At 45.5% G+C, this 14,064-nt stretch overlaps 1 protein-coding gene across 12 annotated transcripts in view; it reads left to right on the plus strand.

The window, feature by feature from the left end:
* Window positions 1-14,064, plus strand: part of FGGY (FGGY carbohydrate kinase domain containing) — a 434,091-nt gene that overhangs the window by 335,450 nt on the left and 84,577 nt on the right. For 10 of the 12 annotated variants that reach the window (XM_057531672.1, XM_057531675.1, XM_057531680.1 and 7 more), the window contains 2 exons: window positions 3,899-4,019; window positions 10,066-10,160. In XM_057531672.1, coding sequence (XP_057387655.1) covers window positions 3,899-4,019; window positions 10,066-10,160 — 216 coding nt within the window. Of the gene's footprint in view, window positions 1-3,898; window positions 4,020-10,065; window positions 10,161-12,035; window positions 12,128-14,064 lie in introns of all 12 variants that reach the window. The other 2 variants (XM_057531691.1, XM_057531696.1) reach the window with 2 other exon arrangements.

Raw genomic sequence — 14,064 nt, forward strand, 5'->3', positions numbered from 1 at the left:
TTCACCCACCCGTGAGTAACCCAGTAAGTAGGTGGGATCGTCCTCATTTTACAGACAGAGGGAACACTGCTTGCCAGGGTCAAACAGCGAGTGTATGGTAGAGTCAGAATCTGAACCTCTGTCTGTCTACTCTTAGGCTTCTGCTCTTTCCATGTTACCATGCTGCATTTTTCTTTGATCGGTTTGTAAAAGCTACATGATTGAAATAAGCCTTCAGGCATTCCTGAGAACAGTTTTGATTTGACACATCTTAGACGACATCATTAATTTAGCCAGGATTGTCTCACAGAGGTCCCCTTACTGGTAAGAAGTCCAAGAATGTATAAATTAGGTTAAGCCTAATGCAGGCTGCGGGCTGGGGAGGGCTGGGATGGGGGAAAGCCAACTACATTTTCCCAAGTACTACACACTTGGAAAATCAATTTTGTATGTAATGGGCCGTACATATATTAAAAGCTATCATATTTATTCTGTCCATTGTTTTAATGACCTTTATAATACCATGAAGAGAAGGCAATTTAAGACAGATTTTTCGATAAGGCTATGTTGTATAGTCAGTTGAACTGTGAGGAGTTCAGTCTGTTTTGCAAAAGTATCTGGGTGTTCTGATCTTTTAGTGCATTTGTGCATTTTAATGTGCATTTTAATGAAGCATTCTGACAACAGATATTTTCCCATGATGTTCAACTTGAAAAAAAAAATGTGTTCATTGACTTTGAATATTGCCTTTACACCTATTTGTTGTGAAGTTAAAGTTAAGCAAATTCTTCTCTGTAGTAATATCTATGGTTGATATTTTGTAAGAATGGGATGGAATTAGAGATATTGTAATGAAGTTAACTTGGGACTATGCAAAACCCTCCATGAAGTGAAATTCTCTCTTGACCAAGCTTAATTGAAAGACCTGTCAAACACCCCGTTTATTCATAGCCTGTTCATCTATAGCTTTCTTTGCAGAATAGACCCTTAAAAAGTACTATTTGCATTTGAAGTCTCCCCATTTGCATTTGGTTCTGTACATTCCCAGTGGAATAGCCTAATTTTAATTTAAATTTCTCTGTGAAAACATTTTTTCCAGAAAGGTGAGCACAAAATCATTTTAGCACAAAGCCCTTTGGTGGGGCATTTAAAGAGGGTGGAGTGTTTCACACAGTGGCGTCTGGGACACCGAAAGGGAAGGCCCTGTAACTAACCGGGCAGCCCGAGTGGGAAATTCCTGCTGACAATGCCACATGGGAGAGAGACAGGCTGTCACAGCCCCTCTGGAGCGAGTGCCTCTTGTTTGGATTGCTTCTTGCCTTTTCCCAGGGAATGTGCTTTGTGTTACTCTCCTCTCAGGCCTGCTAATCACATGAGCCCTCAGGTCTCTGATTTTAGAAACATCAGAAATATCAATTTTGCATGGCATTTCCATGCATATTGGGAGGCAGCTTCCCCTCCCCTAAGGCAGATTGCATGGCTTTAGGCAAACTATAGAAATCCTAAATGGGGATAATAATATGCAGTTTTTGAGTTTTTCATGAAATTAGAGGTGATATTAAGGAGCATAGCAGAGTGCCTAGCATATAGCTAATAACCAGAATAGCTCTCATTTCTAAACGCCTTCCATGTACTGGACACTTCTATGAGCTTCAGATACACTGTCTACAGCAGCAGACTTGTAAAATAGATGTTACTGTATTTCATCAAGTCTAAGACCACATTTTAAATTTTTGTTGCATGTTAACATTTCAGACAATCCATGGAGTTATCAAATGAAAAATATGGTGTTATTATTCCCATTTTTAAAATGAGAATTGAGTCATGGAAAGGTTAGGTATGGATTTGATTCAAGAAATAGGTGAAATGCCTGAATACCATCCCAGCTTTTTTTTAAATTCAAAAGCCATGCTCTTATCTCCTGCAGATTCATGCCCCTAGAGTACACTAGGGTTACCTGGAATCCACAGACACCAAATGATCCGTGGTAGATATAAGGGCATTTGTAGAACTCCTGAAATTAGTTATAATATTATTTTATATATGACTTTTTTCTGGGGAGGTCAGTAGGTTTTATCATATTCTCAAGAGGGTTCATGACCCCCCAAAAGCTTAAGAAAGAACATCTGGGGGTAATCAGCCATATTCAATAAGCGGGATCTGGCCTTATAGGATACAACATGTTTTAATTTTTTTTTTAACACACTACATCTGTGGATGATCTTTGGAGGCCCAAGTTTTACCTAATCCATATTCTTACCATATTCACTAATAACTTCAACAAACCTGAAGATCTATGGGCTGGAAATGCTTGGTTCTGCTCCTGAACTGCCCCCATCCCTCATCATTTACTACACAGCAATCAGGATTTCGCACCCCCCTGGTCCCCAGATCACCTCTAGCCCTGCCTCTCCCAGAGGCACCCTCTGGCCCCAGGGAGACAGCTCTCCGTAGAGTCCTGTGAAAGAAGCTTCTACATCCCCCCCGCCCCGGGGGTCAGGGGAGCATCCTGATAACTTCCTAAGCCCTCTTCCTTTACTTTGGTTAAGCCTCTGATGCCGCATGCCCTCAAGCTGAACTGTCTTCTCCTCCTCTGTGCACCTGAACACCATCTTCCCAGCACCACTGCCACACCTTCAGCGAATCTGTGATCCTCTTCTGTCCAGCCCGAACCCCGCCTTCTTGGTGGCGGCACCATCTCTGGCCTCCCAGATCCTTGACCTCCGTATTCTCTCTTGACCTCCTCCTCCCCCTTGACCTTCTCCTCCATCCGCTTCAGCCCCTCACTCGCATGTCCACACCTGGGACTTGGTCATCCCCCAAAGTTGCTTACTCTCTGAACATCTGAAAGGCTATCTTGCCACCAAAAAACCCTCTCCCTCATTTCTCCCCAGAGCCACTTTCTCAATCATCGCCATGCAGCTGCCTCCTAAGATCATATCACAGTTCATCTTTTTTGTTTTTAATCCTTCTCTCAAAAAAAAAAAAATGATGATTTTTGGACTTCCAGTTTTCAAACTTTCTAGGAAATTATGATTTTTTAGCTACTCGAATACGCTAGCTAAAAGTAATGACTTGTACATTAAGATTCACCTCGATGACCCTATGGTAGTGGTCTCTTGTCAAGCATCAGTAACTTTTACTTTAGTGAACTGAGCAAGACAAGGACGATAGATAACACATTTTCAGAAGAAAGGAAGACACAAGGGCTGAAATGAAAATATGGTGAAGCCCTGAACCAACCAGAGCATGTGGTTTCTGCATCATCCGAGATCACTAAGGACTGACTGGGAATGGATTCTGGCACTGGAAGCCTCCTTATTAGAACCACTACCTGGTTTCAGGTGGTAACAAAGGTTCTTTTGCCAGCCTGAAGTCTTGTGTCCTACTTTCTTTGTGCAGTTAGAGCCCTCTTTCCATGTTTCTGCTGCTGAGTTTGTTGGTGCCGTTTCCAAGGAACAAACTTCTTTAGTTCCTCTTTAGGGAAGGAAAACTGACTCAGAGATCTCCAACTGTTATCATTGGAGTAGAGCTGCCAATTACTCCATTCCCCGTACCTCATAGAGGACCTGGGCCGTAATGGACACTCATCAAATATGTATTTGAACGAACGGTGTTAATATGAACCGTGTTAACATTGTCAACTCTTTTTGTCAACATTGTATAACTACTGATAGAAGCAAATGGTGCAATGATTCAGAAGGTTTTGGAGTCAGGCAGGCCCAGGTTGGAATTCCTGCTCTGCAACTTAATATAATGGTGTGATCACGGGCAATGTAATCTTTGAGTCCTGACTTTCTGAGGTAGTGTATCTAGAGCTCCTAGTGCGGCATCTGGTACTGGGTAAACACTGAGTAAATGTTCCCAGTCATTTACCTTTGCTACCGTACTGATGCTTTCTTCTGTTCTTCCCTTTAAGTTTGGGACGCGCCTCATTATAGAGGCCATGGAGTCAGCAGGGCACTCGATCAGCACCCTTTTCCTCTGTGGGGGCCTCGGCAAGAACCCCCTTTTTGTGCAGATGCATGCGGACATTACCGGTAAGTCTAAGAAGAAGGAGAGAAAGTCACTGTAGGCTTGGCAGCAAATGGGCATGGCCAAGATCTAGACAGGGTAGAGAACAGGAAGATATAAGTAGTGTGCCAAATTATTTTGAATATATTGAAATGTATTTTTTTTTCTTAAGACAGCTATGGTTGTCACAGTGGGGAAAGTGACTTCTATGTGTATCTAACGATTGGATCATGGTAAGAAATGAGACACGAGAGGTCAGCAAGGACTAGATCTTAATTCAAGTATTTACTCGACAGTCTTGAGTACCTCTTCTGATCCCCTCCATTGCGGGCAGTATTGAAACTACAGAGATGACGACATGATCCCTGCCCCCAGGGAGCTCAGGGTCTATTGAAGAAGGCAGACAGCAGACATGTCAAATCTAGTGTGGCAGGAGCTCTGAGTGAGAAAAGCACAGGGTATTATGGAAACACCGTGGGCCACCTCGCCCTGGTTTGGACCTGTGACGGTGCAGAGCAGGTGACTGGAGGAAGTGATAAGGAAACTGTTTGAAGAAAGATTGCAGAGCCCAGCCATGGTGGAAGCTGTGGGTGTCTGGCTGCGGATGGGGGTTTGGGCCCTAAGACCCCCAAGATCCTGTGATTCCTTCTCGGCTCATCAGAGTCAGGGATCGTGACACAGATGGAGAGAATCCAGGGTAATGGGCTGATCTCTCTGTGATATGAGCAGACAAAAGCAGAGCAGGATCTGTAGTGCAGACCCCTGGGCCCCATAGGCAGGAGGCTTGCTGCTATCCCAGAGGCTGGCCTGGGCTTCCATCCCTCTAGACCTGTGCCCTCATGCCCATTGCTCCTTTCTCTCCCTGTGTCTCCTGGAGACTGGTGTCCCCCCTCCCCACCCCATCCCGGGGTGGCCAGGCACCAGGGCTGGGCAAGGATAGGGAAGTAGGAGAGAATTGGACCCTGCTCACAGCCCCACCTCCAGTCTCATCTGAGCCCACCCTCCACTGGCCTCTGTTCATCATGATCTCTTGCTGTCCCCTGTCCCCTGGATTCCTTACCTCTGACAGCTGGGTGGGTCCAGGTTTCTGCCCCTGACTCTCCCTTCCCCGTCCAGGCCATGCAGATCCCTGCAGGTGAGAGCTTTCCCAAACATGATGGGCAACATTTACCCCCTGCACATCGTGAGATCAAACTAAATAAGTTACTGATCCCCATCTTAAAGGTAGGGAGACTGAGGCACAAGCCAGAGAACAGTATCAAAAAGCACACAGTCTAAGGGTAAATATATAAAAATAGGTATAGAAATGACTACCATTAACCACGCTCCCACTCTGTGTTGATATGAATCACTCTATTTACATTTAATCCGCACACACCACCAAAAGGTAGAAATTGGTGTCCCCGTCTTACAGACAAGGAAACTGAGGGTCAGGAAGGTGAGTTAAATTAACTGTCCAAGGTCACACACCCAGTAGGGGCAGGACCAGGATTGTACCAGGTGTGTCCAGGCCCAGCGTCCCCTATACTATGCTCTGACCCAGGTTTCTTAACTTTTCTGCTCAGTTTGTAACCATTTGATGATGACTCCTCCTTTCCTAAAGTGTCCAAAACCTATGGCAGTAGGCCATTCTGAGGCAGAAAGAAGAAAGACGTAAAAAGGAGCCCAGATTACCTTAGATTTTTCCTAGGAGGAAAGCCATGACTACATTTTATCTCAAAGTCAGCTAGCTTGTTCAAGTACAGTTCAGACTTAAAATCTGATCTGTGAGTGACTTTTTAATTTCCAGCCTCCAAATAGCCACCAAAACTTCCTACCTGGATTCAGGAGGGGAGATAAAATCAACCTTGGCTAACACATCACCCAAGGGAATGGGAAACAGGGCCCTCCAGAGCAGGGCAGCCTGTGAGACCCAGGTCCTGACTCTGCACCGCTGCTCCAGCCTTTACGAAAGTGAGTTCTCTTCCAGGCCTCACACCCCTGAGCTGACTCAGAAGCAGGGGTGCAGTGGCTTCAGAGAAAGTTCTGCTTTGGAAACTGTTCTCCTTCAGGCTCATGAATGAAAAGGCTGTTAATCGTTATTTGGATTCCAATTGAAACTGGACCCTTTGTCTCTGACTGTGGACCAGTTACAGTTCCGGACAAAGGGGCCTTTTCTTTGGCCTGAAACTCCTCTGCCTTGGGAAGCCGGTGATTGACAAGTGATGGCAAAGTGCATCTGCCTTTAAATGCTTTGGGTTCTGCTAAACTCATTAATGCGTCAGATAAAATAGTTCACATTCCAGGCAAAGCTGCCTTCTTCCTCTCCTTCACCCAGCATTCTGAGAAAAGAACACATTTGCATTTGTTTCTGCAAAAGATGGGTACACAAGCCGGGGGTGTATAGGTAGAGTGTTTGGTGCCTTTAAACGTTGTAATTGCTCTAGTTTTCCTGCAAAGAAAGCTGTAGAAAGAACCATAGACCTGGTACATGATTCTCAGGAATACATGTGAAAAACACAATGGAATTTGGGAGAGAGATGCTTTGGAGACAGAGTGGAGTAATGGAAAGAGCAGGGGACCAGCTCTGTGACTTTGGGCAAGTTGCTTTACCTCTCTGAGCCTCATTTCCCTCTTCTGAAAGGTAGAGATAATATTATTTCCCTCAGATAGATCATGCTGAGGAATTAATACTCACAAGTTTGTGAACACCAATCTCTGTGCTTCACTTAAAATAGGTGTTCAATAAATGTTAGCTCACTTCTTCCCTGAAGGCAGCCCCACGCCAAAAAGGTGGTGCGTTTCAGAAAAAAGGAAGTTAAATATTTTGTAAGCAAATCTTTGCCATTTGGGGAACAGTTTGCTCCTGCTCTGGGCAAGCAGGGAGAGTAGGGTTTTGCCAACTTGGGAAATGTCCTCTACGTGAGGAGGAAGAATCTCCTTGTACCCTGGGCATATAGTTAACTGTGGTTTCAAGAAATACTTGGTGTGTACTAAGTAATTGTAGGTTTCCCTCACTGACTTGGGACTAAATGTTCCTCCTAAATTTTGTTTTGTAGAATTCTGGCAGTTTCAGTAGGGGTTTCCCTCTTCCTGCCTTATTCATTATTTCACTCATTTACTCCTTCATGTATTCATTCTCTGAGTACACATGCTGAGCTTGGTGCGGGCATGCAAAGAAGAACAATAATGTCCTGCCAAGAGGGCCATTACAAACAGAAAAAGTGCTCTCGTGCTCTGACCACTGTCCAGCGAGGACGGGGTACCCAGAGGACGCTGGTGGCAGTGTGAGTCAGATTCAGGCAGAGAACAGATGACACACTCAGATTGGATTAACTGGAGAACACTCGAATAAAGGGTCTATTTACAGAGGTGTGGGCAGGGTTGAGGGAAACCCCGGTCACCAGGCAGTACCGTGGGGCTGCTCGCAGTCTGACCACCCCTAGGCTTGCAGGGGCTGGGGCAGCAGGTAACCCACCTGAGACTGAGCGGCTACGTGAAGAGGGGCCGTGTGGCTGGAGACGAGCTCAGTCCAGGATGTGGCCGGAGGACAAGGGGGCTACAGACTTTGTCCACACGGCAGTGTCCCAGGACCCAGAACAGGTGTTGGGGCCGAGGTGAGAAGAGGGTGGGAATAACTGAGATGTGGTAAACATTAAGAACCATAATAGCTAATGCCAATTTAGTGCCTCCTCTAAGCACTTTTAACCCTCACAGCAACTCTGTGAGATCAATGGAATTTTAACCTCATTTTGCATCTGGGAAAACAGGCACAGAGGGGTTAAGTAACTTGCCTAGGATCACACAGCTAAGGCAGGGAGGAAGCCAGAATTCAAACCCTGGCAGCTTGGCTCCAGAGCACTTTGGGCTGCAACTGGAGAGCTGATGGGGGATCCACCCGGCTCCTCTGGTTTCCCGTTCCCGAGGAGAGGGGCCTGTGAGTAGTTCCTCCCTGCTCAGACCAGTGAGGCTTTGACAGGGTAAGGAGGGCTACGAGGCGAGCAGCATGTGGAGTGCTGTCTTCTAAAAAGTCCCAGGGCCATGGGATGGTCATGGTCACACCCCCGTCCCCATGATCCCCAGACTCTGCAAAAGCTTGCGGTGCTCTCTCCTGATGCAGCCAACACAGCCCTTCCGCGTGGCCTGGTGTCTTTCCTGATCCTCTGGATGGTTGATGGGCACCTGCCCCATCCTTTCCCTGCTGGTCCACTTTCCAACCCAGATGAAGTGCATGGAGGAGGGCTTCACCTCTCACTGAGATTCATCCTAACAATAGCGGCCATCACTCTCAAGGGCTTATCATAGGCCAGGAAATGTGTTAAGCCCCATATGTGCCCTTTTTCATTGATCCTCACAGCAAATCTGTTATCATCCCCACTTTACACAGGGAGAAACTGAGGCTAAAGGGTTTAAGTGACTTGCTGAAGGACACAGGGCTAGTAGAACCAGGTCTGAGCTTTTCCCAGAGACCCCACCCCGCCTGATACTTGTCAGCAAAGTCTCCAGTGCTGGCCCTGCAGTGTGGTGCTGGTACTCCTAAGTCCCCTGGGATATGTGTGGGAATTCTGTCCTCCACCCCCTTTGTCTGGGACGGCTGGGGCAGCTGCCCCAGCCCTGGAGTAGGACAATGAGTTAGGAGATGGTGGGAGCAGAGAGGAGGATGTGTCAGGGAACTCTTGCCAGAAAAGATAGGAAGAGAAATCCAGTCTTTGGAAAAATCATGTCTTGAGTAGAGGAAGATCTCATAGGTCTGGCCACAGAGCTTACCTCTGTGGAGTTTGCTGCCATCTCCTGATTAGCAAATATATTTATATTTTATGTACGTTTCTTTTCATATACACACACACATAAAATACGAAGAATTCTAACTTACTCCTTTTCACCTTAAGTCCACTGTGAACCTTCAGCCTCTGGGAGTTGTCATGTGGAGTGTTCCTCCCTGCCTGGTGGACCCCTACTCATCCTTCAAATGCTTGTTTAATCCTGAGCTCCCCTGCTCTGACCCCCTTCCCCATCTCGAAAATTCATTCATTCATCATGTAAGCAGTTACAATGCGCTAGACGCAGCTCTCAATTCCAGGGATTCAGCAGTGGACAAAAAGTCCCTGCCCTCATGGAGCTTATGTTCTAGCAGGCAAGACAGACAGTAAACAAGAGAAGTAATAACACGGTGTTGGAAGGCAATGAGGAAATCATGAGGCGGGTAAGGGATGTTGTGGGTAAGTTGTCATTTAACTTCAGATGGTCAGGAAAGCCGCAGTGGGGGGGGGTGATGTTTGCACAGACTTGCAGGAGGGAGTTGCCATGGGGACATCTGGAAGCAAGTGACCCAGACAGAAGGAACAGCACAAGCAAGGGCCCTGAAGCAGATTCAAGAAAGAGCAAGGAGGCCGGGCAGTGTGGCCCGGAGGAGAGGAGAAGCCAGTCAGGGTGGAAGAAGTGGCACCGGTCCTGGAGGGCCTTGTCAGCCTTGGTAAGGGCTTTGGCTTGTACTCTGAGGCCCCTGAAGGAAGGATTCGTCACACCCTCTCTCACTACTTCCCTTTCCTTAGTGCATCTCAGTTGGAAACCCAACCCCCTGTGTGGGCTTTCTCTCTCTCTCATCCATTTCCCCTTTGAGACCTGAAGAGCAGGACAGTCTTATTCATCTCTATATCACTGGCCCCGCAGAGCGCTTTGTAAATGTTTGTTTAACTACTTGAAATGGCAGGTAGCAGCTAGCAGAAGCCTGGAAAACCTGGGCAGAAAGGTCTCCTGAGTTCAGATACATATAGATAGATAGATAGATGACTGATAGATAGATAGATAGATAGATAGATAGATAGATAGATAGATAGATATAGATATAGGTATAGATATAGATATATGGTGTTGGCTTCCAGGGGACCCTTGGCTACTGCAGCAGCAGGCAGAGGCAGGGAAGTCCTTTAGAACCAGGTAATCCCAAAGAACAGGGAACTGCAAGGGGGAGGGGAGGGAGCACTGCCGCTGCCTTTACATCAGGTGTTTGTGCTGCTGGAGCTGCTGGCCGGCTCCCCACGTGGCCCCTGGCCCGACTACTCCCTAACCAAGGTGTGGCCTTGTCCTGCGCAGGCATGCCTGTGGTCCTGTCGCAAGAGGTGGAGTCTGTTCTCGTGGGTGCTGCTATTCTGGGGGCCTGTGCCTCGGGGGATTTCGCTTCTGTGCAGGTACGTGAGGACCGAGGGGTGGGCCGCGGCCCCTCCCCTGTCTGGGGCTGTTCTTCCTCTTGACAGCAGTGCATGTCTTGCAAAGCACACACAGGATGTAATTAAGAAATGATAGGTTCCAGCCAGGGAAAGCACAAACACTTCTAGCCTCAGACATATTTATTGCAGTTTTCGTTTGACTTGGCCTCCGTTACTGTCAGTCGTTCTGTCTTTCTGTTGGTTTTCTTTTTTTCTCCTTTAAAATAGCTCTTATATTATTTCATTTGAATTTCCCCTTGACCATTTTTCTTTTAGCAAGTGAAACAGGTAAGGTACAAAACAAATTTTTCATGTGAATTTCTGATTTGTATTTGCTTCTTTCATCTCCACCCACCACTTTTCAGATACCTATGAGGTCTCTTTCAACAAGGGACACAAATGAAAATGTTAGTAAAAGGGAGTTAGAAGAAGAAATAAGGAACAAAGATATAGGAAGAAGGAAACAACTCGATGGCAATGATGGAGCAGACAGTTTGACTCTGAGCTTCCTGGCAGCCAAGACAAAAAAGAACACATGATAAGTTACATAATTCTTATTTTCAAAAAGAGGAAGCATACTAGTTTCTTTGGGAGACAAAGCTTTTCCTACCACTGAATTGCAAAAGACATTTCACATGTGGGTTTTATGGAGAGACTTTGAGTGGTAAAATAATAGGATTAACAATAGGTTTACAAAAAAGGTAGAGAAGCAGTATAGTTTAAGGCTGAAAGCACAAGCTCCGAAGTCAACCCTCGCTTGACTTCCAACTAGTTCTGTAACCTGACCGTTCTGCTCTCCACTCCATTTCTTTATCTGTAATAATAATCAGGAGCACATTATGAGTTCTTTCTCTGGACCGGGAATGCACGTTCAGTCCCGCAACAGCTCTATGATTCCCATTTTATAGTTGAAGAACCTGAGGCAAAAAGAAGTTAAATAACTTGGCTTACGTTGAAGCAGCTAGTAAATGCCAGAACCAAGAAGTCTAGCTCCCAAGTTGTAACTGAAAGTTGAAGAAATATTTGTTCAGCTGAGCACCAGAGAGCTTAAGTGACTTGCCCACGGTCTCAAAGTCAGGACTAGAAGCCAGGTTTTCCACCAGTAGCCCAGTAATGAGAGCTTTATTTATTGTGACCCTCTTACGTACCAAGAACTATGCTAGGTGCTTTTCATATAACCTTCCTGGTACCTCTCACAACCCACACAGGCAACAGAGATCCAGAAAGATTATGGAACTCAAGTGTACACTATTGGAAGTGGTCACACGCAAGGGTCTGATACCAGTATCTGTGCTCTTTGTGCCACATTTTGGGAAGTGTGGTGCACGGCACCCTGCCCAAGCCTCTCAAGTTGATGCTTGTGAAATATCCCTTCCAAAGAATTGAACCCACTCATGAATGCGTGTGGATCTTAACTGGAGTTTTTAAACAAAGATGGTAGAGTTTTCAGCTTTTTTCTGGATTTTCTGGTGCTGTCTCAGGAACATCACATGGAGATGTTTATTTATTGTTGAAATGTCAGTGACTTGTCAATTATTATTTTAATGTGTTGATTTATGAAGATGTTCTCATAACTAGGTGCCTTGCACTTCCTGGGACAAAGCATAATTGCCAAAACAAAACAGTAGAGTTGCTTACTAAGGCCCTGCATAGGTTAATGCATATTATGGACTGGAAGTTTCTGTCCCCTCAAAATTCACATTTGAATCCCTAACCCCACAGTGTGATGGTATTTGGAGATGTGGCCTTTGGGAGGTGATTTTGATTAGATGAGGAAATGAGGGTGGGACCTTTATGCTGAGATTAGTGCCCTTATGCGATGAGACACCAGAGCTTACTTTCTCTCTGTCATGTAAGGACACGGCAAAAAGGGGGCCGTCTGCAAGCCGGGAAGGGAGCCCTCACCAGAGCAGCCATGCTGGCACCTTGATCTTCGTGCCTCCAGAACTGTGAGAAAATCAATTTCTATTGTTTAAACACCCAATCTGTGATATTTTGTTATGGCAGCCCAAGCAGATGAAGACACCTCATTGAATCTTGACAGTCTCCCTGCCTGCGGGATAAGGCTTTTTATTCCTGTGTTATATATGAGGAAACCCAGGCTCAGAGAGGTTTCAAGAAATTTGCCCAAGGCTGCAGTTAATAAGGGGCAGAAGCAGAATTGAAATCAAGGTCTCTCTGGATTATATCCTCTGTTGATTTTCATTCTTTTTTTTTACTTTAGCCTAATTTTTTTTTTTTCTTGAAAAAAAAAATTTGGCTTCTTAAATGTTCAAAGGTGAATTTCCTGAAAAGAAATGTCATTGGTCACAAATCAGGAGACAGTCTGCCACTGAAACAGAGTAGTGTGACAAGATCTGACTGCTCTATCAGATACTTCATACCATGCCTTGTGGCACCTCATTGACATCTTAGTCAAATCTGGAGTTTCTAGCTCTGAGAAGATTCCACTCACATCCTCTCCTAAGTGGAAACTGAGCTTCATCCCACACTGACATCTTCTTCACTACATAATATTTTCCCTTAATATTCTGGAACAGTATCTAAGATATGGTAGATCGAAAATTGGAATTGTTGACTTGAGTAGCAGCTGCAAGGCTCACAACATCTTAAAGACAAGTTCATGTCTCCTATTCAACCCGAGGAACTATGTGCCTCTCCTGACTATTTTTAGGAGCCACTGTAATCTAGTAAAGAAAGCCCCCAGGTGCCAGAGACCTGAATCTTACCTGTCATCACATGCCTGAGGGAATCCGTGTGGTCTTAACCTCTGTGCATGGTTGTTGTACATCTTCAAACAATGTCACTTGGCCTCTCCAGGTGCTCATTTCATTTGTTTGTTTTATTTCCTTTTTAAAAAATGTTTAAATAAGAATTGCCATTCCTGTGGAACTGCTGAGATAGAGCCTTTGAAAGATTCAATGACCTCCGTGAAGCCCAGGTATAATTGTCAACATTGTAATAATGATTATATTTGGAAATGTAAATGCATGTCAACTTGGCTTCATTCACCCCTCTCTAAAGAAGAGGTGCCAACCTATGTGCCCCAGGCCTGGAGACCAGCTCAGGATTCTGGCAAGCTGAGGTGAAAAAGAATTACTTCCTCCCTGTGATTCATATTTTTCAATCTGAACTTCAACACAGTTTTTTCTTTGAACTTCAAAGATCCTAGCTTGATCTTCAGGGCGCCTGGCACTCCTTCCTGTAAGAAAGCTGAGCAGAGCTTGCCAGCAGCTCAATGATTCCAGCAGTCCAGATGTTTTGTCTTCTCATAGACCACACATCTGGTCGTTGGATAAAGGATTTCACTTCTTATCTAGATGGGCAGACTTTGGTAGACTCAGCCAGAGTCATCTCCTTCAGAATGAAGGAAAGTCATCTCCTTCGTCTTCCTTCAGATGAAGGAAAGGCTAAGAAGACTCCAGAAGACCCAGGCTGCAGACCTAGGGAAGAGTCCTACGTGCCCAGGGAGACAGGGTTTCCCAATTTCCTAGGGCCATGAATGGATGACTTCAGCCAGGGGTAGAGCGCTATACCTTCCTTTGGCGGTACCAACAGATCAGAAGGACTTAGAAATGTGGATTTTACTTACAGCTATTGCAAACTTCTATATATTTTAATTCTGGGGGAAGTTTATCAGCTGGAGGGAAAGGGATAGTGGATGGAACTTTCTGATGGGGGTATTAATGGGCGAGATTGGTCAAGTACAAGGTCCATTGCTATTCCAAATTTTGAAGCCTGCTGACAGTTCCTGCTTCCACCTCTTGTTCATTTATCCGTTCATATTCTCATCCTCAGAGTCTCTCTCTCCCTCTCTTCCTCTGCCCTTTCCTACCCTCCCTTCCTTTAGACAACTAAAGTCTTCCTGCTATTCCCTTTCCAAATT

Source organism: Balaenoptera acutorostrata, chromosome 1 (assembly GCF_949987535.1).
Source record: "Balaenoptera acutorostrata chromosome 1, mBalAcu1.1, whole genome shotgun sequence".
NCBI classification, from domain to species: domain Eukaryota; kingdom Metazoa; phylum Chordata; class Mammalia; order Artiodactyla; family Balaenopteridae; genus Balaenoptera; species Balaenoptera acutorostrata.